The sequence below is a fragment of the Falco punctatus genome (assembly GCF_963210335.1).
Source record: "Falco punctatus genome assembly, chromosome: 4".
In the NCBI taxonomy this organism is placed as follows: Eukaryota; Metazoa; Chordata; class Aves; order Falconiformes; family Falconidae; genus Falco; species Falco punctatus.
In genome coordinates, this window is record NC_137583.1 from 9249009 (window position 1) to 9274957 (window position 25949).

At 36.4% G+C, this 25949-nt stretch overlaps 1 protein-coding gene across 1 annotated transcript in view; it reads left to right on the forward strand.

The window, feature by feature from the left end:
• CACNA2D3 (calcium voltage-gated channel auxiliary subunit alpha2delta 3) overlaps positions 1 to 25949 on the forward strand; it is a 492915-nt gene that overhangs the window by 289920 nt on the left and 177046 nt on the right. Inside the window, exons 12-13 of the mRNA XM_080385033.1 lie at positions 10228 to 10306; positions 17516 to 17649. Of these exons, the coding sequence (XP_080241159.1) occupies positions 10228 to 10306; positions 17516 to 17649 (213 nt within the window). The remainder of the gene's footprint in view (positions 1 to 10227; positions 10307 to 17515; positions 17650 to 25949) is intronic.

Consider the following 25949-nt stretch of genomic DNA (forward strand, 5'->3'; position numbering starts at 1 on the left):
TCAGTTCTCTGTGACCAATAATTCAGGATTTATAACGCAGCTAGAATTGTCTCCCATGTAGAAGGCCTGAGATTTTTTCCTTTCAGAACTATGTCAACCATCAAACACCTTTAGGGAAGCAATAAGCCTTGTGCTAATATGGTGTTGGACACTTTCTCATCACCTGCTCTATCCTTGCACAATGTGAAATAGCATAATCTTGTCTTCCTCCGCAGACAGTATTCCTAATGTATTTGGTGAAATGTGACAGTGGGAAATTATTCTTCATAAATCTTGAGTTGTATAATTTTCTGTAAATCAACCAAAGATACTAGCACATTTTCAGTGCTAGAAGAAATATCCTCACTTGATGTCTCATGTAAACGTAGCTTGTTTGAATTTTCTAAAAGTGACCCTCAGCAGCCCTATACCAGAAAGTGGATCTAGAAATGCTCTTCACAGGCGAGTATGACATAGCAATGCTGTCCACTGACCACAAGGGATTAACTGTGGCATCAATTTCCTTTTTTCCTTCATGTTTTTTTCTGAGGTAGGTGTATACAAACAGATGTTGGAGATGCGGATGTTTGGGAAAGTGGGGCTCAGCTGCTTGATGATCCCCAGACAGGTTGTTTTTCTTTGTTACTGTTTTTGCTTACATTTTGGTTTCCAGTTAAATAGACCTATTTAATTATTTGGGACTTCTTTCTGTTAACTGTCCCATCATTATGTAGGGTATAATGCAGAGTGTTTTGGCTATCACTGTAATAGAAAACACTGTTATAAAACTGTCTAGGTATGGTGTGCAATTGCAGGAAGCAGAAAACATGAGGAAATGGTGTAAAAGCGAACTTTTCCAAAAAAAGCTATTTTAAATACTACAGGAGAAAAATTAACAATGAAGAACCTTTTACTGAGTAACTTAATGTTTAAGGATTCAGTTTCATGAGGTAATGGCTTCAGTTTCATGGCTTCCTTGCACTGAGTGCAGTGGAAGTTGAGTCTTCCACCACCTTACAGGGTAAAGGCTCTAACAGGGTGGAAGATATTGTAGCAGTGCTATCTTGCATTGCCTCAAGGGCTTTGTAGCCCTAAACCAGTAGAATTTTGTGTGCTCATTTAAAGCATTGTCTTCATGGAATTCCCTGTTAACTTGTCAATGCAAATAGACCCTTAACTTATTTTTTCACCACTTTTTTAATTTTCATTCTTTTTTTTTATTATAAAGCTGTCATGGCATTCAGGAATAAGGTGAAGTTTCTAGAGTGACCTTGTTTATTTCTACTGCTCTTTCCTCACATCTGTTCATTGCCCTGTATGTTATGCCCTTTGCAACAACCAGATACACTGGAGTACACTCAGAATCCATATAGTATTTTCAGATTGCTTTGTGTGTGTGTAGGTTGAAGTTAGATTCTATAAAACAACTCAAAAATCGGTAGATTTCTCCATATATATCTCTCTAGATAGATACTGGAGAGAGAGGAATAGGTGGATGAGATTATTTAAGGAGGAGTGATATTGAAGATCAATTTTGAAGTGGCAACAGTGAAATGTTGGGAGGGAAACAGCAGAAGCGTGCATAAAACCTCAAGCCTTTTCTAAATTTGGAAGGAAGTTTAGGTTGGTTACTTTTGGAGTTTGAACCAAAAAAAAGACAGTAGAAAAGCACCAGGACTCCAAGGAAGAGAAGCCAGTTATTGAGCTTGAAGGATGAGGAGTTTAGAAGTTTATCCTGGGTAGTTTTAAGAATATTTCCATTATAAGAAAAGGTAAGAACTGGAGCATGAAACATTCATAATCAACAGAAAGAGATGCTGGTTTGAAAAGACAAGTAATTTACAACATAAACCTGAAATAGCAAAAGAACAGAAACAGAAGTTAACCCTGGCAAGTTAGAATGTGACGTAATTGTCAATTCTACCACCAAAAATTACAGCTTCTAAAATTAACTTTTTCCTCCTTTCTCCCCTTTTATTTTTTTTTTACCTCTTGGTAGACTTTCAAAGAATGTGAAGCCTCCGTAATGCTATTTTTGTTTTTAAAAATATTGTTCTGCCTGAAAGGGATGGACATGAGAATTTCAAAATGAACAGTTTTCTTTTCACCTTAAGATCTGTTAAGTTGCCCTGAATTCTTCCCGTGTGCTCTTAGTCATGTTCAAAGAGAGTGAACCAAAACTGCTTTATGTCAGCAACAGACTTTGAGAATGTAGCTCTGAGGTTGTATTTAGGGGAGTGGCACCAGCTCTTAATGAAAACTATTAATCATTCTGCTCTACTTTTAACCAAAGATCAACAAACAAACAAACAAACACACACACACACACACACACACACACACACCTGTGTAAAAGTTCATTGCCTTTTAGATAACACATGAATACATTCAGGCAGAGTAGGAAAAGAAAAATGAGTCATCTTTTCCCTGGATGCCCATCTTCACTTTTCAGATGACAGTACAGGTTAAACATGTTAAGAGAGGCCAGCAATTTTTCTATTGTAAAAGTTCTAGAAACAAGTGCAAGAGACCAGAATGAATGGCAGCCTTTTTCATTATTAGATTCACAAAATTCAGACAGTTAGAAAATTGCTTCTGTGAATTTACAGCATGTAATTCAAATCTAGACCAGCTCTGTTCTCATCTGCTTCTACAGTCATTTTCTTAGCTGTTGATCAAATGAAATTGAAGTGCTTTGATCAGTGCACCATTGAGACTGTTGCAAAGACCAAAATGTTAAATCATTTGGGGAGCAGGGGGTGATCTTTGGGTAGGGTAATACTCAAGTGAGGAATCAAGCATCTTATACCGGATGGTCACATGCTGTCTTAGATGATAAAGGGTCCTTGCAACAGTGTCTTCAGCTGTATTGGGTGAGATGCTCTGAATTGCTGTTCTGCTGAATCTTTATTTCCAGCTGGCCTGTGGATGTATATCACTACTCCAGCACAGGAATGATTGATTTCTATTTATTATCTTAAATAATGTAGAAAACATTTCTTAACTGTCTTAAATATGTTCAAAATACTCTCATATGTGTCTGTTCCTGAGGCTTTCTACTATGATGCTATACAAGTATCTTTTCTCTATACAGTTTTGTCAATTCTACAGCAGGAACTGCCTGGAGAAGTCTCTGAGATGGCCAGATCCTCCAACCAAGTAGCTAATTAACACTTTGAAGTATACAAATAGTGCCTATAATGCTAGGTCTAGCCATGGCATGAATTGCCTGGGAAAACCTCCAGGACTGTCCCAGGTTCCCACATTGAGGGCTCCTGTAACTATTAAGCAAATGGTTTGTGGTGAGGCTACTTAGAAGTTCAGACAATCACTTGCTTTCACGTTGATCAGTTGTTCCCAATCAGTCCACTCGCTCATCTATGCAGACTAGATGGGGCGTGCCTGGATCACCATAACTTATAACTATGGGAACTTGGATTTCACCCCTATATCCCACTTAACTTAAAATTCCACAGCTCTTGCTACAGGACTGTTTTTATTTCTTGCTGAGCCAGAAAGGAAAGACTATTTTGCAAAGGTGTCCATGAAATAGTTTGCAGCTGCAAACAGAGGTCTGCACTGTCAGCTGTAAGCAGAACTCCCATTTCCCCTCCCACACTGTATTTTAAGTTTCTGGAAATACTATTTTACCAGCTGTTTGGCATGAAGATATGACTTCACAGTTCCAGCGTGTAGAATCTTGCAGATTGACTCATCTTGCTTAACACAGAAAGAAGGTGGTCCCTATTCTCTTCGCTGTGCTGCTAGTTAAATGAAGTTTCAGAGGTGAGGACAGTTCAGGGACTGCAGATTAGTCTATGCATAATGGATGAAACTGTTAAGTGGATATTTCAGATGAAGTGGTTAGCACTGAAATAGCTGTCATTTAAATCGTCGTTCTTAGGTTTCCTCACTAATGGTTGAGTGTATGCACCTCTGAGATTTTATATAAGCTCTCTTCCAGGTTCAAACTTCAGAATATTCCCTAGCTGTACAAACAAGAAACTTTCAACAGTACTCTCTCTCTTTCCAAAATTTGAGGGGACGCAACAAAGAACAGAAAGCAGACTACCTGTGTAATCCAAACCGTGACCTGAGCCTAGATAAGGCAACAAGAGTGTAAAACAGAGACTGGAAAACCAGAGAGAAAGCAAGTGAAAAATAATGATAATATATGCAATTAATAAGATTTGTGTTCAGTTTTGTCTGAGCTACTGAGCTTGGTTGTTCAGTGCCTTACTATTATTTAATTCTGCTGTGTACATGGGAGTAGTTACCAACACAGCTTGTGACAACTGTCGGTTGACATGCTGTGCTGCTGCTGTTTACTAGCTCACTATGGGCTAGTGGTTTGGACAAGGGTCCACAGTCTTGTGTGCAGAAGCTGACAATCATAAAATGCACTGTTGAAATTAGTCTGTTGCTTAATATGAGTATGATTCTACAGTTCAGAGTAATTTGAACTTACGTAGAAATCTTTTAGTAAGAATAGTAACTGAAAGGAGTGCTCTTTCCCAGAGATGATCCTTCTAGGTCAGGAATGAGACACAGTAACAAGGTAATATATGGGAGGTTTCTACAGCTACTGTTTTAAAGATAATTAAAATACATATTCACAAATGGTATTCTTTGCCGTTCAGCACACCAGCTTTAGAAAAAGGTAGAAAAATATGAAGTGTGAAAGTCGTAAGCTCTATTAAAGAGTTCCACTCTTCTTTCAGTTTCTGTAATGTCATTGTGGACCTCTCACTCCATTTCCTGTGAGCATCAGCTTAAAAAAAGTAGTCTATGGCACATCCATAAGAACTACATATGTGTAGCGTGTATAAACTGTGCAGGAATAGCAAGCATAGTTACAAAGATTAAAGTTTTAGCTCTTGGACTAAGCTTTGCTTTGCATTCAGTGAATCTGACAACATCTACAATTTTCAGTGTCATAGATAGGATATAACAATTCAAAACTAATGCTTCTGCCTGACAGTATTTCCTTTCTCCACAGCTAACAGTTCACATTAAACCTTAATATAGTTGATATCATATTTTACAGGTCAGACAATGAAAATACTTTGATTCAGGTATCTCTCTCAAATATCTTACAAAGCTTTCCAAATAATTGAGAACTGAAGGGTTCTCTTTCTGTCATAAGTTTTTTGCCAGAGGTACTTATACCTTCTGATGCAGATTCCTTCTCAAATGAAAATGGTCTCTTGATTCAGTCACGGTGCTTGGATATTTAAAGGTGTTTTTCTCATTTGGCTTATAGTCAGTTAGCCAGTGCATATGTAGACTATGTAAATGTTGATGCTGGATCTTCTGGGACTGGCCTATAAGAACTTTGAATTTTTTCAGTCTGCCTTGACTAAAATGTTCTCTTCATATGGATTCAGAAGAGTTCAGAAGAATGTCCTAACATTAAGTCTTGTACCATAAGATACCAGTGTGTCAGTGTGTATGTATGTATATAGTGTATATACTTACTAAAGCTCAGTTTCTATTGAGTTATTCTCTTTAAAGTCCAGTACAAACCACAGAATGAGACACACCTTATATTTCCTCATCTAATAAAATTATAGAGATTTTAATCATATGCCTCAGTACTGTATGTATTTAGCAGTAGACTATACAATATTAGTGCTATATCTGAATTTTTGGAATACACATTTCATGCAATCATTTTGCAGAGCAGAACTGCTCTGACATACTTCCCATTCAGTTACTTCATATGTACAAATAAGAAAAGTTGGTGGTCGCTATTAACAGTTTTCACCAAACATTTATCTTACATGGTATCTGACAATATGGATGGATTTTAAATCTGGTACTTAATGTCTAGTCAATTTACAATGATAATTTCAGTGGTAACTATGACACAGTGTTTCCTGTTTTGCAGCACGCATAGCCCATCACAGCATAGGTCTTGTCTGTGCAGAAGCTGAAGTAATTTGAACGTATCCTGCTAAGTTAATGTAGTATTTCTAGAATATTGACTTAGTTATATTTTTATGTAGATGCAGAAAACAGGTATATGACCACAGTAACTTTGTCCCTGTATATTGGTATTATGCCATGGATGATACCAGCACATCTAGAAATACTACATAAAATACTTATCCAGAAGAGTAAAACTAGTATGAAAAGTGTGTAGATCCAAGTTTTTTTTGAAAAATGGGATTTAGAATGTAGTTTTTTTCAGGTAAGTTTCAGTTCTAATACTTTATTACCTAAGTCATTGCTGTGATCTCTGAAAGCAGAAAATAATATGGCAAGCATTTTTTTTTTTTTGTAAAATTATGCCTACAGTGAGTAGTTAAGCACTCATGAGTGTTTTCCATTGCAAGTTCACAGTAGAATTGTTTATACCGGTGGCAATGAACTGATCAAATGAAACTTTTAGGAGCAGAGCTACAATCAGAATTTTCATTAGAGCTGGTTTTGAGCATTTTTCTCACTATTCTGAATGCAGAATTAAACAACAGTCATAATACCTATTAATATATCTTTTTAAGGTCAATGTAAAAGAAAACATTAACGTATCGGTGGCATTGTTTTTAACTAAAATACCTTCCTGTGACCTCACAAAGTTATTTTCTTATGAAGCTACTATAAATGATAAGTCACTCTCTTAAGTAATGAGCAGTATAGAAATGGTATTTTAAAATTAGTTTATCTTGTATTTAATTTTATAAAAGTCTTTATGCTTCATGTTGACACTGGCAAACATCATTTATATACCATGCACAGTGAAAAGTGTGGAGAGAAAAAATACACAATTCATTGGGATAGGGAAGGAAATCAGCACTTAATCAACCGACCACTCATATTCACTGATAGTTCTCTACTTTATAGCTTTTATTTTTATTTTTTCTACTTACGCCAAACTACTAGCCATATTTTTTATGATGCTTAAAATATTTTCTAGTGAAACTGCAGATACCAAGTAAACTATATGTAGAAAATGTGCTCAGAGGAAAATCATTAAAATCCTTGCAACAGTATCACAGATGCAGCCCATTACTCATAATGTTCTATGATACCAATTTGTTGAAATCTTTTTTGTAGGTTTAATGCAGTTTGCTGCCTATGCCCATTATCATGCTTACTGGTCATCCTTTTACATAAGGCTAGTCTCCTCTTACTAGGAACACAGTAAAGTTTGATTCTTTATAGATTAAAGCAGGTTGTTAAATATGCATCTCTCATATGTATTCAGTCCCATCATAGGCTATATCCAAGCATCATTTTCAGAAAGATAAACTGTGGCAGTGATTTATGCTGTATTTTGAGGATATAAATCTCTCTTTGCACTTTCACGTGTGTTTAGAGAATAAAGATTTTCTCTATTAATATTTTTCCTAGCCATCAACAAAGCATAGAAGTACCATGCTTTTGTTTAATGCTGTGTCCTATAGAGTCTTAGAGTAGGATTATGCATACTGTTTGATTAAAACTAATTAACAACACTAAACAATCAGTGCATATACTTTTAAGTTATATATATATCATGATTCCGTTCTATGTACATTTTATATTTGAAAGACTGGGAAGCTTTGTGATTGAAATCTGCTCTCTAGGCATGATAATAATGCAGAACACAATGTATGCCTAAAACCAGGATCTGGCCATTAAGAAAATGGACAAAAGAGCAGTGAGGGAATATAGTATCACAACTGACAGTAAAGAAGGAAACTTTCAAAGACATTTTAAAACTTATTCAGTGAAGAAAAAAACCCCAACGTTGGGAACTTAATATGAGGTTGGTATATTCTACAAATAATTTCTTTCAGCTCACTGAGAGAAAAATGTACTAATTGAAAACAAATATAAGAAATCTAATTATTTGATTATTTTTAATTACAAATGGATTAAATTAGAGGTCTTCGTAAACTTCTCACTTCATTATTCTGTGTAATTAGATTTCTATATAATTAAGCATGTCTGTTTTGTGAAAGTGAGACTCGATTGGCTATTAACAAAATATGCTCTAGAATATTTTATTCATGCACAGCTTTTTAATCATGATAACAGAGTTTATGTGAAAATGTTTGGGTAATGATGTTTCTATTAAGTATACTGATAAAAAGCTAAAAAGATCTGATGTGGTGTTTAGTTACAATTTTTAGTGTTACAATATGGAATTAATATTTTTTTCTTTTCATACATAATGAGAGCACCATGTTTGCAGTTACAAATGGTCAATTTCCTAACTTAATATCTTTTATCTTCAAAATTCAAAAAAATGTAGAACAATTTCTTTCATTAGAAAATCAGTCAAGTTTTTAATCTCTTCTGTAAAATGTTGCTCTTCTGTAAAATATTTCATAGAATCATTTAGATTGGAAAGGACCTGTGAAGATCATCTTGTCCAGCCCTCTGCTCAGAGCAGGTGAAGATGGATCAGGTTGCTCAGGAACATGTCTAGTCAGATTTTGACTGTCTCCTAGGATGCAGGTTCTGCCGCAACTCTGAGCAATGTTTTCTAATATTTTATCACCCTTGTGATAAAAATGCTTTTCTTTATATTGAATCAGAATTGTTTAGGACCCTCTTCTGACTTTTGCCCTATGCAATGTTGTCCTCTTAGAGTCCACCTTCAAAAAGAGTCTGTCTTTTCCAGTATGTCAACGTCTGTCTTGTATAGGGTAATCCAAAACTGAGCTCGGTGCTCTAGGTGCCGTCTTGCAATGGAATAGAGGGAAATAATCACCTTGTATTCATCTTGCTAATATGGCCCAATATACACTTGGCCTCTTTTGCCTGGAAAAATCATTAGGGAATGGAAAAATGGTTGTGCAAGCTTAGGCACTTGGAATGAGGCATAAGTCTTAGCATGGCAAGGGCTTCGGTGGGCAGAATATGGGCTTTAGCTGTGGCTGTCAGGTGCTATTCTCAATTCTGTTGCTGGGAGCTTAGTCAGATTGAGTGATTCTCACTATGCTCCATCTTACCCAGCTATATCAGATGGTAGATTAAGAAGGTATGGACCTGTGTGGGATTTCTAGGTGGGATACACTGGGACCCACAGCAGTGATTTCTTTCCTCAGCGCATGCACGTGGGTGGTCACGGACCCAACCTGGACGAAGGGACTGTGAGTGCCACACGAACTTGTATTAGTGAGGTAGAGGAAGCTGTGGACAACATGCTGCTTTCCCGTTCCCTGTGTTACCTAGCTAAAACAGACTCAACTATCTCTGGTGTAGTTTCCTCTGTATAGAATAGGGCTAAAAGTGGAAGGTATGAGGTGGAGAATGCTGTCATCATTCTACTACGAGGACAAATTTTCAACTGTTTTCAAGGCTTGGAAATTAACTCAACCCTGAATTTGTCTCTGTCTAGTAGGAAAGTACTGAGGAAATAGTATAGAAAAGAGAGAAATATTGTAATGGAAATTTTCCTTTGCTTTCTAAATGGTAGCTGTCTGAAGCTGCTCAAAACCTGTTTTGGATATGAGTATAACATGAATCTGTGGAATCCAGACAAACAAGTGTTATTTAGTATCTATCAAGGTGTACCTGCATCCAAAGTTTCCAAACTATGCCATTCTTCTCTGCCAAGAAATTTTATCTGGGCAGAATTTTAAGTAAAGCAGCATTTTTTTTAGGAATTCTGGATGAAGGTGTCTGTATATGTCTGTGTACATGCACATGCATAGACCAGATGTATAGCTTTTTGCAGAGGTATTTGTCTGGGAAATGTGGCAACCCTGAACACGATTCTGCTGTTTAATGCTTGATAGCACAAGTGCCACCTGTGGGTACCTGTCTTTAAGTTGACAAAGATACCGTGTCATATGAACCTTGAAAGCTGAGGGGAATTTGCTTGCCTGCTGTTTCAGATCCTTTATCTACAGAAGTATTTGCTAATTAAGTGCCTCATTCTCCACAACATAGCAGTTTGTTGAATTCGTAAGTGCAGAACAGATTTGTCTGAAATGTGCAGTTTTGCCTTGTACCCCGGTGGGTTTAGTTTATTCTCACTTACATTTTAAACCTTTTACCATAACTTTAGTTAAATGTCAGCTATTAAAAACATACAAAGAAATGAGCCATTCTGTTACACAGAACAAAAGGCACATTTTGTCGTGAAGACATTACTGGCAGAGACTTTTTTTTAATGTACTGTGCTGTTTAACCAGTAATACTTTCTTGAAAAGGGCTATCCATATGAATTACACAGCTGTATCTGAAGTTCCACTGTGTAAGTTTTAAACAAAGTATTAATTGACTTGATCTTTTGCATTTTACTTTCAGGTTCGCATTTTTACCTATCTGATTGGAAGAGAAGCTGCTTTTGCTGATAACCTGAAGTGGATGGCCTGTGCTAACAAAGGTTAGTTAACCTTCAACTGTGAAAGCCTTGTTTTCAAAACCCCATTACTGAGCCTTCCTGCATATCTGACCCTTCTACAGATATGGTGTCACTGACCACTGAGCAGAGAGGATGGTTTGGTTTTTTTCCAGAAAAGGAAAAGATTTATTTACCTTGTACCATAGAATTTAAAAAGAAAAAAAAATATTTGAAATGTATTATTTTCTTAAAATATATATGAAGCTTTTAAACTACGTGATCTTAAAATTTTGTTTGAGGAAAAAATGTCAATTTCAAAGTATTTGTTCTATTATAGCTGTTATTACTCAGTCAGAGTTAGTTTGATTCCTAAGAACATTGAGTACAAGTCCTGTTGTGTTAGGCACGGTATGTGAAATTCCAGACATCCTGTCCCTTGAGGAACTGACAATGTAATTGAAAAAACAGTTTTATATTCTTTAAGGAAGGCACATTAAAACATTTAAGATGCTGAGATGCTACAGTAAAACGATTGACTAATATAAGTAAGAATGATTCCCAAGCGAAAAAAAAAAAAAAAACCCGAACCCTAATTAATTTTCAGGTTTTCCTTTTCCCTTCCTCTTGGGGGGGGGGGGGGGGGGGAAGTTTGGTTTTTTTCCGTTGTGCCACATTACATTATGATGAATTGCATCAGGTGCTATCCATTTAGTCATTATTTCTCTAACTACTGTTATGTCCAGCTGATGGAAATTACACAGTTTGAAGTCTTGTCTTAATCAGCTAATATTACACCATAATTTAGTTTAAATAATAGTATAAGAATCCTTTGAAGCATCTTTTTTGAAGACAATTTAATCAACAAAATCTTTTAGCTTTTTAGCCCAACTCTACAGATTCATAAAGATCTAAGTACAGCAACTCAGAAATTAGGACCAGGCAATAGCCACTGCCCTAGCAGATCATCTGGTCCACGTCTTCCTTATTCCCAGAGGGGGAAAAGTGGCCACCTTTGTCATTCTTCAGGATTACTTTGTTCTTTACAGAGCTGTGTAGCTTTGAGTAAGGATCTTACTCATATAAATCAACTAAAAAGCTTAATGACTGTTTCTTCTAGAATTTTTTTCTCAGTTAAAATACCTGTTCTCTGATAGTTTATTGATGCAAAAATCTACCTTTAACCAGTAATTAAATGCATTTAAAGAAGTTTGATAATCACTATTGGAAACAGCATAAGTAATTATGTCAGACAGTATGGATTTAGATCTTTTTTTAGAGTTTTCAGCTACAGCTTATCCATTTTCTTTTAATGAAATGAAGGATTATAGCAAAACAGATGAGAAGTGTAGAAAAGCTGGTCGAAAGATTGGCTGAATGGCTGGACTGCAGTTTACTACTTGCATGGGTGGGCCAAAGTATGTTGTCGTCACTGAGGGTCAATGACCCTAAAATCAATTTTCCTTGCAGTGATTTTCCCCTTGGAAGCACAACATAGATGAAGGCTGTTCACAGGCTTTCCAGCTGACTGGGCTGTGGACAGCAGTCCTTTCCTTCAAAATAAGTCCCAGGGGAAATTCATATCACCTTGCAAAACTTCTTTAGCTTCTAGATTCTGATGGTGAAACCTTGAAAAACCCCAAGCATGCTTTTCTGTTACATTTTTGTGTATAAGTAGGGCATATCTAGAGGGAGTTGGCTTAATGAAGCAAAACACCAAGCCATTTAAAAAACATTAAAACATTCAAGAACCCCAAAGTCCCTCTAGAGCAGTTTGTGAAATTTGCAGTGATTTACTCTTCTGTATCATAAGCAAGTGCACATAAAGGAAAAGAATAAAGATTTACTAATATTCTGAGATGAAAAAAATTAGAAGTTTCCCAGTGCTTAGCACGCGTCAGATTCTAAAGTAAGCAGGCACTACCTTTCCCTCAGCAGTCACTTCCAGCAGAAAGCTGTAAAGATAAAGACGGGAGTTAATGCATTACTTACTAACAGAAAAGCCAGGATTAAACTTTTTTTTTTTTGAGTAAAATTCTCTATTACCTTAGTAATTTGAAGCATCTGTTTTAAGTATATATATTTTTTTTTTTAATTTTTATTATGGTTTATCACTGTGGTTGGCATATTGTAAAATGGACAAAGGAGGGGATTCTTCAGTACAAATGAGCAGAGCCTGAGAAAGCAGTGTGGAGAAAAGTGCTTTGCATATCAGAGGCCTGATAGGGGCTCTCTATCTGCCAGCAGAGGACAGATCAGCCCTGAGGCAAATTGTGCCCCAGCTGTAGCAGTTTATAGACTATATTGTATTAGCAGAGGAGAGTTGTATACAGGAAGCCCCAGTCACATCCATTCCCATTATTAGCATGACCCCAGCACCTCGTGCACTGTGGGCTCTTGTAGGGGGTGGCAGGGAGCCAGTTACAGATACTGTTCACCTGCTTGAGAGGCCTCTTAGGTGGGGGGACAGGGGGGGTATTCTCCATGGGAGTTTTACAGCTGCAGTGAAACAATGAAATCCCTCCTTAGTTCCTACCCAAAGAGGATTTTTTTTTAATTCTGATATTTTATTAGTTGCAAGAATATCACATCTATTTTGCGCAGTGTCCAGAAAACAAAAAGTACTGTACTCCATGTAAAAATCCATTGAAGGCATTTTGAAAAGTTACGAGCCTAGGGTGGACGTTTTAGAGAAAAATAAGCTATCCAAAAACATTGCAAGTATCATGCAATATGGAAAAGCAGGCTACTTGCAGAGCATAAGTGTCTGTCTTTAACCAGATTATTATACATATCTCATATTTGTCATTGCTAAAACTTACCCATTTCCTTCATGATTTTTTTGCTGTCTGGGGAGGAAAAAAAAGTAGCACTGACTGTAAGGGGTTCTAAGGTAGCATAATTCACACACCAGGGAGCAGGGAAGCAGGTGTTAGAATGCAAAAATTTAAGCAGGGGGTTGCTGCTATTGCTTATGTGGCCTCAACAGCTGTGCTCAAGAACTTCAGAGCATGTATTTATCTGATGATTAAAACTTGGTGTAGTTTGTAAGGATTTTTAATCCATGGAGTACCTCTGATCTCTAGATAGGAGAGGTAAATTTAGCAGTGTAGGAAGGTAGTTCTTGTAAGGTTTGGCATTTGTTACACATAGCTACAAACACATGAATCATCAAAAAGCCTAAATAAACAGTGAAAATGAATTAAAAGAATGTTACCTAATTCTGTTCCTAGCTATAATATAGTATTTTTGGTAGAATTTTCCCATTAGGTGAAGACAGAAAAATAAGTAGTAGAACAAGCATTAAAAATATGGAAAATATCATTTACATAGCTTTAGCAATTCCTTTCACTTAGTTGTTAAGAAAGCTAAAACTTAAGGGAAACAACATTTTGTAGAAGCAAAGTAAACAGATGAACCAGAAATTCAAAGATAGGTAATTCTTCAGGTTACATGAGTTATGGAAACTGTAAAATCATTGTAGATTTTTCTAATGTGAGACACAAAAGCACAAATCATATTTATAAGGAGATTAAGCAGACAATCTTTAATGCAAGTAACAAACTCTTCCCAGAAATTGCAAATGAAGCCCACCCCTGAGATCACATAAAAACCTAAAGAGAATCCATATGGTTGTATCTTATGACACCATCTTAATCTTGTCTTTTATATATCTTCAACAACAATTTTTACATTTCACTAAACTCAGTTATTTCAAGCAACCTGATTAAAAGGAATAAAGTCTCTGACACACTCTTTCTTTCAACTTTTCATGTCCTGCAGCATAATATATGAATACATCTGTGAAATACAGATAGTATTAAAAAAAATAGGATTTTTTCACACTAATCCCTTTTTCTTCCACTTACTAACTTTGACTTCTTTAGCTGTCATACTCACTGGGCAAGGAGCACTACATGGCTGGCCTGCAACTACATGCATGGCAGTATACGTGTGCTGATTTACCACCTGGCTGCTTCCGAACAGGATGCTCAGTGTCACTTCTTTCAGTCTTGGGGTAGTCACAAATTTTCACTAGCCTTTGAGACATTTGTTTCTTTGTTAAGTGTATATGAAATTGATTCAGACTTAAATCTCTCTGAGTTGTAGAAAATTAGGCAAAACCTGTTTTCTCTATTGTGCAGTTTAGAGATATGGTTTGCAAGTACTGCAACAAGAAATAAATATTTTTTGTAGCATGCTGCCTCGGTAGTTCTGTGTAAGCTGTGATATGATAGCATGCATTCTCAGAAATACTACAAAGAGAAATGCCTAATGTAATACACATCCATACGAAGAATAGTTACAAATAAGTCCTCAGGTAGGTGTTCGTGCTCATGTCAGTTGTACCTGGTCCAGATGGATCTCTTCTAAAGAAAGGAAAAGAAGAAAAGAAAAAAAAAAAAATCTGCGTTATCAGTGTCTAGTAACTTGTATAAACCTGTATGACACAACACTGAAATGTTTCAGATTGGGTTCTGTTTTCTATTTCTTTTTTTCTTTTTTCTTTTTATTTGCATAATCTAGGTAAGATTTTCACTTGAAAAACTGACATAAAAACATTTCAGGAAGCAATCAGAACACATGTTCATTTCACAGCAAGGTATTCTTTATCTGAAAGTTAATTTATAGGCTGTGGTTAAAGAATTTTCCAGGCATGGACACACAGGAGCTTCTTAAATGAGTCTTTAAATGACCCTTTAAGGTTTTGATTATAATGGTGTGACATTAAAAAGCGTTAACTAATTGTGATTTCAACCTGTATGAGTAAGAAAATACTGCTTGATTAAAAAAGATCTTTCTATCACCTTAGATGCAATAATTATTTTTTTCAAGTAGTTAATCTCTGACTATTCAGGTATTATTTAATATGCTCACATATACTAAGGATTTAAGTGCAGGTGCTGTCCTGTTGTTCACTGTACACTACTCAGTGCAAGTAGACCTCTGCTCCAACTTGTAATTTTGCACACTGTTCTAAAAGAAGTGCAAGTACTGGCAAAACATGGACTGAAAAGTACATGAACTCAACACAACAAGTAGTATTGGAGTGCACGTGATGTAAGATTGCATAGAACACACCGAAACAAAACAGTGACTAAGTCCGATCTTTAAGGACAACTAAAACCTTGTCCATGAGGACAACTGAAACTATGTGTTTGGTAAAAGTAGAAAAGGAGATACGAAAGTACGTGGAGATCCCCTGCTTTAAATCTCCTACAGAGAAATGAGCAGACTTTGTGTGCTCTTTCATTTCATTTCATTTCATTTCAGTCCTCACTTACAGGCATTGTACACTAGTCTAAGGTGGAGGAAGAAAGGCAAAAGGCCGTTTAGTCTGTTTGTGCTTCTGTTTAATTTTTCTGAATTTCTGAGTGGCCTTTGAGTATCTAACTTGAAACATGTGAACAGTGCTTAATATAGCCTCTGAGTATTGGTTCTCTTCTGAGATTTCTGAAATGACACATACCAAAATTCAGGCACTCTGAACTGCTTCAGGAAAATGCAGGTCATCACCTGTTAAATGAGTGATTTACACAGTTATGTATTTTGAATCTTTGATTAAGAGCATTATACACCATAGCGTATAAAGGATATACATGCATACATGTATGTATATAATTTATGAGGCTCTATATGTGAATAGCTCATACTGGCAAATAATCATATTTTTACTGTGTATTGACACTTACACCAAATTAGAAGGACCAAGGACCAGATAGTGAAATGTCCCTTATTACTCACAGGATGGAGAAATATTTACTTTGATTTGGGAGACTCAGCACTCCCAACACTGGAGCAGACAGCATTTCAGAAAGAGTAACGACCACATTGCTTTTTGCCCTAAGTGTTCTAAGCCAATAATTCATGAAAGTACACCATAATTCTCACCCCCCCCCCCCCCGACACACATAGAATTCTGCGTTCTAAAGTATAGATTTCCTAATTAAACTTATGTCAAACATCTTACTTGGTGGCTGAAAAGCTTTCAGAACCTTAGACAAAAAATAGCTCTGTTCTGAATCAAGAGTTAAACCATGATAGTGTATGTAGTAGTCAGTTAACATCCTCATACAATGTTGGACTTCACTGGAGAAAAAAAAAATCAAATAAAATTCTTGAAACAGAATATTGAATATTGTGACAGTATGAATACTATACTATAAGTATGAATATTGTACTAGGAATATTTGAGATCATAGTATAATCAAATTACAGGCAGGTGCATTCAAATCAGAAAGCTCTAAATTCAGACTACAGAGCATCCTTGTAATCTTGCCAGAATTGGGCCTGTTTGCAATAAACACAGCTCAAAAGTTCTTTGCAGCTTCCATGTTTTCTGCTGGAGCTTAATATTCTAGCTCCACAGAAGCTGTGATCTTGTCAAAAGACTAAAATAGTAGCAAGGCTTCTTTCATGAAAATTCCAAACTGGTCTTTTCTCCGTAAAGAAAAGGAAAGTATATGAACTCTAAGTGATGCATTTAAATAAGGCCTGATGAAACTATAGCACTGAAATTCGTCAGGCCTTTATCATCCTTGCATGATGTGGGCTCCAGTTGCAAGTTTGTGATGTATAAAGATTCTTGACATCTAAGCACTGAAAAGGAGGTGGTGACAGCTCAGATAGCTGTGGCCTCTGCTGTTCTCAATCCCCTCATATTGTAGGAGATGTTTTTAAATTATTAAGAAAGATTTGATCACTAAACCAAGCAATTCTAGTTGTAGTCTGTTGTCTGTGACCCGCCATTTGTAAATAGCATTTTTTTCTGACATCTAGCCACATTCTATAAGGATGAGCATTTCAGACCATATGCAACTACTGTTTTGTTACTGTGGTTCTAATCAATAATGTTTCTTGAAACTGGGCAAACAGGATGAGGCATTGCTAGACAAAGTTGATGCCAGCTCTAACTTCTGAAGTACGCAGAATTTAAAAATGAATTGCAAACAACTTTACTATTAAGAAACACGAGTTTTCTGGAAACAGAGTGTTTAGGACAGGCAGTGCAGTCATTCTTAGCAATACTGAGAACCCAATTCTTCAGGACTGGCCAAAGATTTTGCAGACTTCTGTTTTCACCAATTATTACTGTTTGAGGCTGCCTCTTATGAAATACTGTTTTTTTGCATTTCTTCTTTGGAGGTAAACATGCAGAAAACATGACAGACGTAAAAGATATTACACTCCTTGATGGAGTCTCCCTTAATTTGTTCCGTCTGGTTTATAACTTGAAATTGTGTGTTTTCACAGGATTTTTTACTCAGATCTCTACCTTAGCTGATGTTCAAGAGAATGTCATGGAATATCTCCATGTTCTTAGCCGACCAAAGGTTATTGACCAAGAGCACGATGTAGTATGGACTGAAGCATATATTGACAGCACTGTAAGTCTGCATGATAAAGCATTTAATACAGGCTTACTGCATATAATGAGGAACTGGGAGCAAAACTGTTGTAGAAACACTAGTTGTGCATCTGATTACTGTTGCTGGAATGTGACAATTCAGTGTAAGAATCAGGCTTAATATGTTACAAGTAAACAATTCAAGATTGCTGAACTTTAGCAGATATTTATAAAATGTATATTCCATAGAAAATAATGAAAAAACATGATTGACAGCATAATTTTAAAATTTATGATCTCCAAATGTACATTTTATTAATCAAAAATGGGAACTGAACAGAAACTGATTAGATTGAGTAACTATTTTTTTCCATATGTTTAAAAACATGTCTGTGAATATATCGGTATAAAAGCATAGACTGACAAGGATCAAGATTTTTAATATATAAAGTGGGTCAACATCTAGCGGACAACTGTGAAGAGAAGAATAATGAGAAGATTCTGCCTTTTAAGGTGGATTGACTAGGTGATTTGATATACAAAATTGTCATAAATGTCCAATATTAATGGAATGAACCTTTGGAGTTGAAGCAGAACTTGCTGTTATGCAGTGACTGAGCACTCACGATACTTCTGTATCATTTGTGGTAAATTGTCAGATTTGCAGATAAAAGTGGTTCATTTTCATGGGTTGGTCTGAAAAAGCTTCTTATCCATTTTATTTTCCTTATTACGTTTCTTTTGATCCAATTCAAATATTTTGGTTTGTATATTATCTATAGAACTAGAATTTGAATCAAATATCTGTCTTTTAGTACAAGTGATGCCAAGTATTCAATATAATGAATAGAAGGTCACAGATGACTAGTGGCAAAGCTGTTTCTTTCTGATTGTTTAAAATTATTACTTTCATGAAAATTGGCCAAGCTAGGAGAATCTCATTAGCTTCACTTTGATAATTTCTTTTTTTTTTTTTTTTTTTTTTGAGGGGGTGCTGATGATGGCATTGTTTGTTTTGTTTTGAGTCTTTAATGCTTCTACAAGGTTTACTTTTAAATCAATACAAAAATATTCTAGGAAAAAAAGCACCTGGGGAATAGATTTTTGCTTCATTTTCACATTTGATTTAGCTCTTTTCTATTCTTCAGTTGTGGCCATGGGTGCACTAATGTAAAGTAAATACTAAAACTGCAGTTATGAAGGAGAAACAAAAAATTGCTTGAAAATACTGTTTTGGGGAGAATTTACTGATCTTCGTTTGTTTTTTTGTTTTGTTTTGTTTTGTTTTTTAAAGAACATATTAATCTAGTCTCCCCTTTGTTCTCTTTCTTTTATTGAAACATAAGGATGAGATGAACAGAAATTACCTGTTATCACTGCCCACTGTCCCTTCAGGGCATCCCATGAAATGGAGAGATGACTAGGAAAACCTAGTTCTTATCCACTTCTTTCTCTTATATGCTTGAAGTAATCAGTGTGTATATGTTGAAGCAAGTTTGTGTATTTGCTAGAGTGACTAGCAGAAAGAGATCTAAGTGGTGTTTTAGTGTAACCCTCCTCTTTGTCCTTTGCTCATGAATCTTGCATTAAAAGTGCTGCAAACAAAATCTTCCTCCTTTCTCAACACCATGTCCTCCCTTTATCTGCCAAGAAAGTAAAAAGTGCTGTTTCAGAATTAATTTTACACTTCAGTCTGTCTTTCATCTGCTAATCTGTAATATTTAGAAAATTTAGTCTAACTTTCAGTGATTCTCCTGTAGGTTGTGGAAAGGCTAAGGAAAATTAATAACTTAATGTTGTGTGAAATACTAAGTGACTACAGCAGGGGTGGGTAAATGCAAGTGAACTTAAGGACACTAGAGGGAGCATAGAGAAGGAAGGCTGAGAAAACAGGAAAATTAAAAAAAAAAAATGGAGCTGTTAAATCCTTGAATAAGGGAACTGTTTGAATCCAAACAAAAGCTGTTTTTACTGCAATCAAAATACTTCTAGGTTCTTCTCTTACTCTTCTTACTCTGTTGACTAAGGCTAATTAATGTCATTCTACGCACCTATATATATTTATATACATGCACATGTGTATGTATAGACATATGCACTCGTACATACTCACATGCTCACATACATTTTTAAGTGTCTGAAAACTCCACTCAGGACCTAATGATTTGGATACTATAAGAAAATATTTAAAAATATAATACTGTAATCTGCTTAGTTGCAAACTACATTTCTCCTCCCTCCTCTCCCCTTAAAAGAAACCTCATAGGAAAAGGAAAAGGATAAATCAGCGTAGTCACATACAAAACTGGAAATAGCAATGAAGGGAACCTTGTAACAAACCATATGTGCTTCAAAGCTGTCTGTGCACTATTTTCAGGGACAGATTGCCTGGCCATCTCTAGTGTCTTGTCATTGGAAGTGCCATGTAAATAATCCTCTCCATCTTATAACTTGATTTTCACTGACAGTTTGTGATCCCATTCCTCCATGGCTGCTGCTTGGACCTTGCCAGGTCAGAAATAGTAGTGTATTTCCAGACAGCTTAAATGTTCTTACCATCCAGCTGCTTCAGAACAGCCATGGCTGGATTCTCAGGGCTATATATACATGGTTGCAATCAGTGTCACTGTGCCCTAACAGCATGGAGTATACTTCCCCATTCCCTTCTCACCAAACATCAGAGCTAATTGGCCAGCTGTGCTATTTCTGAGCAAGCAACATTAAGCTGGAGCACACTGGGATCCGGACAGAAAGAAGCTGGACAGGAGTAGTCTTAGGATACAAAATGTTTCCCCTGATGCTCCAGCCTGTTCTCATCCAATATTTGCCTAGGACAAAGTCATCTGTGAAAGCCAGAAGTTAGGTCATTTAAGTGTTTGATACCACTTAGGAATATTCCCAGAAGAATATTGCTACTAAACAAAGGCATCTAACTCCTGTTTCTGTTCACCTTTCCTGTAAAAGAATGCCTGCAAAATGTTCATACAGCTGCCTCTTCAGCCTAACTGACACTCTGGGGTGCTTCACTTACTGTTAGAAAAAAGTATGGCATTCACAGAACAGAAATCCCTGGCAAGATATCATGTGCAGAAAATGTAATACAGAGGAACCTGTACGTATGTCAGGTCTGTGTTGCCTTTGACACCTCTGGTAGCTGAAAAGGTTACAAAGCAGCCGAGTCAGGGCCTCTCTGGGTAACTCCCTGCTTCACAGGCAGGGGACTGCCACTTTCTTTTCTGCCTTTAGACTTTGTTCTCTCCCCAGTGGTTCCTGACTTTGAAGAGGTAACCAGCTAGCTCCTAGGGTCAGTTTTAGTTACCATCCATCAGGAAATTATTTGTGTGTTGTGTTTCTTCCATGAAACACAGGATTTCATGATGGAAACATTATTATCAGTGGCTCAAAGCCTCATTTCTTTCAAAACAAAAGGCTTTTTGATGTAGGAGTGATGTAATTTTAAGAGGTGTCACAGACTCTCAGAGAAACTTAACGTTTCTGAAATAATTTTGAGCTTACATCCGTGGAGAACAGGGCTGTTTCCCTATTGTACTTGGTGTAGCCATTCCCTTGAGAAATAGTCTTTATGGGCTCATCTTGGGCTAATTCTAAACTCAGATTCACTATAGCTGGAGTGCCAGACCTGTAACAAGCTGGTAGCTTAACCGCTGCCAACACCTTTAAGCTAAAATGTGGGGACTGAAGTATATGTGCCAGCCAGTGTCTAGTCTTCTGATTCAGAGTCCTCTGATCCAAATTCCTTATCGTTCCCTAGGCTTTGTCTCTTTTCCACTTGCATTTCTCTAGTCAGCAGTTTGATATGCACTAGAAGTGAGTAAGCTTTGCTGGATCTGTGTGGTTCTATGGGAAAGGGTGTTCGGGCTGTTAAGTGAGGGGACAGCCAGATGATTCCTCATTGTGGGGTCTAACAGGAGAAGAGATTGTTTTGCTACATGCTCGTGTTCAGCTGTACGGCCTAGGGGTGCTCTAAGGGCCAGCCTGGATGGCTGCAGATGGGACATGTGTACAGTGAGGTCTGGACAGCACTCCAACACACCAGTCTCAACTTTTTTGCCTCAAAAGTAGGTCACACTGGGATCTGATATCACTGCTTCAGCATCGTTAAGGCCTACCAAGTACATAATGCTTCAGAAAATAAAACACCTTATTGGGTGCTTAAAAACAGAGTTGGATTTCTAATTGAAAGTTTCCAAAGGTACTCTTCCCTGAGTAGAAAACAATTTTAAGAGTATAAAAGTATTTCAGGGAGCGAACGATTTTAAAGTGGTCAAATGACTTATTTTAAGCATATGTGCATCTATAGCAACTCAATACAAGTGAATATATTGAGGGGAAAAAGGAAAATTGCCTGGGCATCAGAATATTCAAGTGAAGTAATGCACAGAGGTAGTCTCTTGGGATTACGGGTAATCACCTATAATGCACAAAAGCCTTCAGTTCATTCTTATAGTAACATCTACAATGTGGAGAAACGTTACTTTTTGCTGCAGGAAATAAAGAAGAAGAAAAAAAAAAAACCAGACTGGACTGGCCCCTGAGTTCCCACTGTTTAAAAGCTCATGATTGAGAATTTGTTTATTGGAGCGTATAATTTGACCTACTTGGACCTTTGTTGTCTCCTCATGGTGAAATTTGTTTCTCATAAGTGTACCTGTATAAATTCTCTGGATCTAATGCACCATTGAGTTAATCTCCTTCGGGCTATTAATTTCAAGCTGTGAGCAGATTCAGGAATACGTTACCATGTTGCCTCTGTTCAGTCTCCAATTGGAGGATTCCTTTGCATAAAAAGAGCAAATTATTATTTCACTTAATATTTTGAGATAACTTTCCAGTGCTTCAGAATTTAAGAGTTCACTTAAGAAAACCAAGTGTTCTGAGTCGTTACAGGTCATGATTCATCATAATATAAACAGTGACTGGTTTTTATTCTTTGTACTTTTCATAGTGTTCAAGTGCTATACGCTGATTCTTCATTTGCAGTATCCCCACCTCCTCGTAGACATACATTAAATGGTGGATTTTAGTTCAACTCTACAATTTATATACACACACACACATACATATATCTTCTCTTTTTTTTTTTTTTTTTTTTTTTTCAAGCAAAGATTTTTGAAAATATTTTCTGACAAACAGGCTGATACTGTGCTAGTAAGGCAACCTGTCCAAGAACCTTATTTCCCCTTATTGGGGCAATAAATTAAGGTAGCTCCACTGACCTAAAGCCTAGACTAAGTATTTCTGAAATGCTTATGATGGATATTACAATTAAATTATTACATATAAGATCAAACAACTTCAATTTATTCATCTTCATCCTTAAAAAAAAAATTAAATACTATGTAGGCATACTTTTTACTCTGGTTCAGGTTCTTTGCAGAATTTCAGTAGGAAGTATAGGAAACACACTTCTCGGATAGCTGTCACATCAGAATCCAAATGTTTTAAGTATGGATATTTAGATTCAGGGATACAGTTCTCCATCAAAGGATGAATTCTAAGCTAGCTCCAGAGAAGCAAGGGAAGCTGTATACGTGAAGTCGTGTGTATAATGTGCAGCAATATAACAGAAAGTCCTACAGACTGAAAGCTATTATACTGGCATTTTTTCCATCCAGGAGTTTCTGGTGAGGTATAAAAATGCTGTTTAGTGTTTCTTCCATTCACACAGTTTTCTTTGTGTTCAATGCACAGAAGAGCTTTTATGAAGTAACAAAAATTAAATAGGACCCCTTTTCCACTAGCTTCTATTCCCAGAGTTATCTTCAAATACTTTTTGTAGCACAAGTTAATTGTGCTATTATACTAAGTGGGTGTAATTAGCATTTTTATCACAGTAAAAGGTTCCCTGGGCCTCTATTTCAAAACTAACTTCTAGATTGCAGTACTGGTGTGCATTAAAATGCATCAGTGTTCAGAATGCTCATGTACGTCTACAGCAAGTAAATATTGATAATCAATGCAGAACAGAATGTCAGGAGATGTCATTAATCGGCAGCTGTTAAAAGAAAATGTACACACAGGCACTTTTTTTTTTCTGGTAATGTTTTAAAAACTAGAAATCTCTGTTGCTTTTTTCCCAGTCCCCACTTTAGACTTGGTTACAAGTTCTTAAACCTCCCTTTGTGGCCAGCATCTCTTAATCTCTAATAATTTACAACTCTTTATCAGAGAATGTCATCACCACTGACTGACTCTGAGGTTCCCACGAGAATTTCCTTTTCTTGCTTTGACATTTGAGTTAGTTGGGTTAGGGAAGGAAAATCTCATGCATGGATGCCAGACCTTCCATCAGGTAGGTTTGTTTTTAAAATAAGGTTCTTCAAGCTCTACTTCATCTTCTATAAATCTGGAGTGTTTTCTTTGAAGATTCTGATATAGGAGAAAGAGTAGAAGGTAGCCCAGGGAATGCCTTCTTATCAGCTCTTCAGTCTGGATTAATTTTCCTGGAAAAATATAACAGCTCTGACCATTTAATCTTTTTTGAAGCTTCTGTAAGAGCATGATTACAGTTTGAAGTTGTAGACCATCTGGTCTAGAAATCATGGTCTGCTGTATTTGCACTGGGATCTTACAGATCTGGGAGAGTGCTTGAAACATTAACAATGGTGATCAATGCAGCTACTTGCACACACAATAAAAAAAGATTATGGATATATTTATATGTAAGTGCAACATCCCTTTATGCTCATGATTAGCGGGCTGCCTGTGGAAATCTTCATTGACAGTCCAATAAAAAAAACCTTTGAGCCATGACTTTTATGAGTTCTGTGGCCCAGAATTTCCAGTTGCCATAATTAAGTATTCTCATTTTCTCCTAAACAGTTCTAATGTTTGTTTTACTGCTGAATCTAGAATAAATGAATTACCATTAACAACATTAACTGTTTCAAATTCGGTAAGATTTGTGTCAACTGTCAAAACATAATGAGTGCTCAAGATAGTAAATGAATAAACCTCTCAACTGAATAGAATTAATACACTCTCCTTATCTTTCAGATGCAGTTCAAAATAACAATGGATGTTCTCTTTTGTTAGAAAATGCACATCTGATTTACTTATGTGAGGCAGCAGGGCACTAATCAGCACAAGGAATGCCGTGCCACTTCAATTTGAGCTTAGAGCCCTTGCTCACACACCAGTGCAAGAGTTGTTGTGCAGCGTGTACCAATTAAAAAAAAAAAAAAAAAAAAAAAAAAACCAAAAAAAAACCAAACAAAAAACAACACAAATTGAGACCTCTGAAATCAAAATTGGGACATGCAAAGGAAAAAAAAGTCCATAATGACCTAGTGGGAATATGGTTACTTCAAATAAGAATTTGTGCATTGTCCCATGCAAACACAGCACATACAAAAAAGGACATGCATAAGTAGCACCTATGCACATGTATGTATGCATGTGTACGTGTACCTTTCAGCTTTTGAAGTAAACTACTTTGTTTGATAAATTACATGTTTGTTTTACTCCACTGCTAGTGCTGGAACTTAGGCTATTAGGGCAATTTTCAGTGATTGCATTAAGCATTACTACAGAGAGCTAATTGCTAGTTGTCAAAGTCAGTAGAAAAAAATTTTGTAAGGAAATAGCAATGTTTGTTTTAATGAATTAACACTTTTCATGTGTATTGCCGTATATGGTATTTACACCATAAAATGCTATATGCAATACATCAAAAAGATGTTTAAAACATCAAAAACAAAAACAAAAACAAAAGTCCTGCACTTAAAGAGGAACATAAAATTTCCTGCTGGGGATGTGGAACGTGGAATGCCATCTGTATTATATGGCACTGAGAAAACTGATTATGTTTGGACCTCTATTTCATAGCAGATGGGTTCATTAAATTTAATAGCCTCCAGAGCCTTTAGAAACAGTGTTAAAAACATGTGGAACATGCTGAGACACTTCACTTCTCGCCCCACAGTCATTATAACTCTGGCACAGACTATAAATACTACAGTACTTTATTTCCATTGAAACGGATTACTATTATAATTATTTTTCCTAGTGTACATTTACATGAGAAATGCAGAATGCAAATTGTACTTTTTCAAACTTTGAGATATGCAGATGATTTCTTCAAATGAATTTTACTGTTCTTTGCACTTGGGAGCTTTGATATGAAACTTATTTTTATCTTCTTCCTGCGACATCAGCAAGCAGCTGTAATGCCATAGCAAAGCTAGGTCTTAAGCAGCGCTGCTCCCACTGTGGTGCAAATCAGACAAACTTTATATTAAATCATAGAAGGGAAATCAGAGCAGTGTTACATCTTGGCTTTTAGCTATATATTGATTCTCTTTTCTAGTCTTTTATATG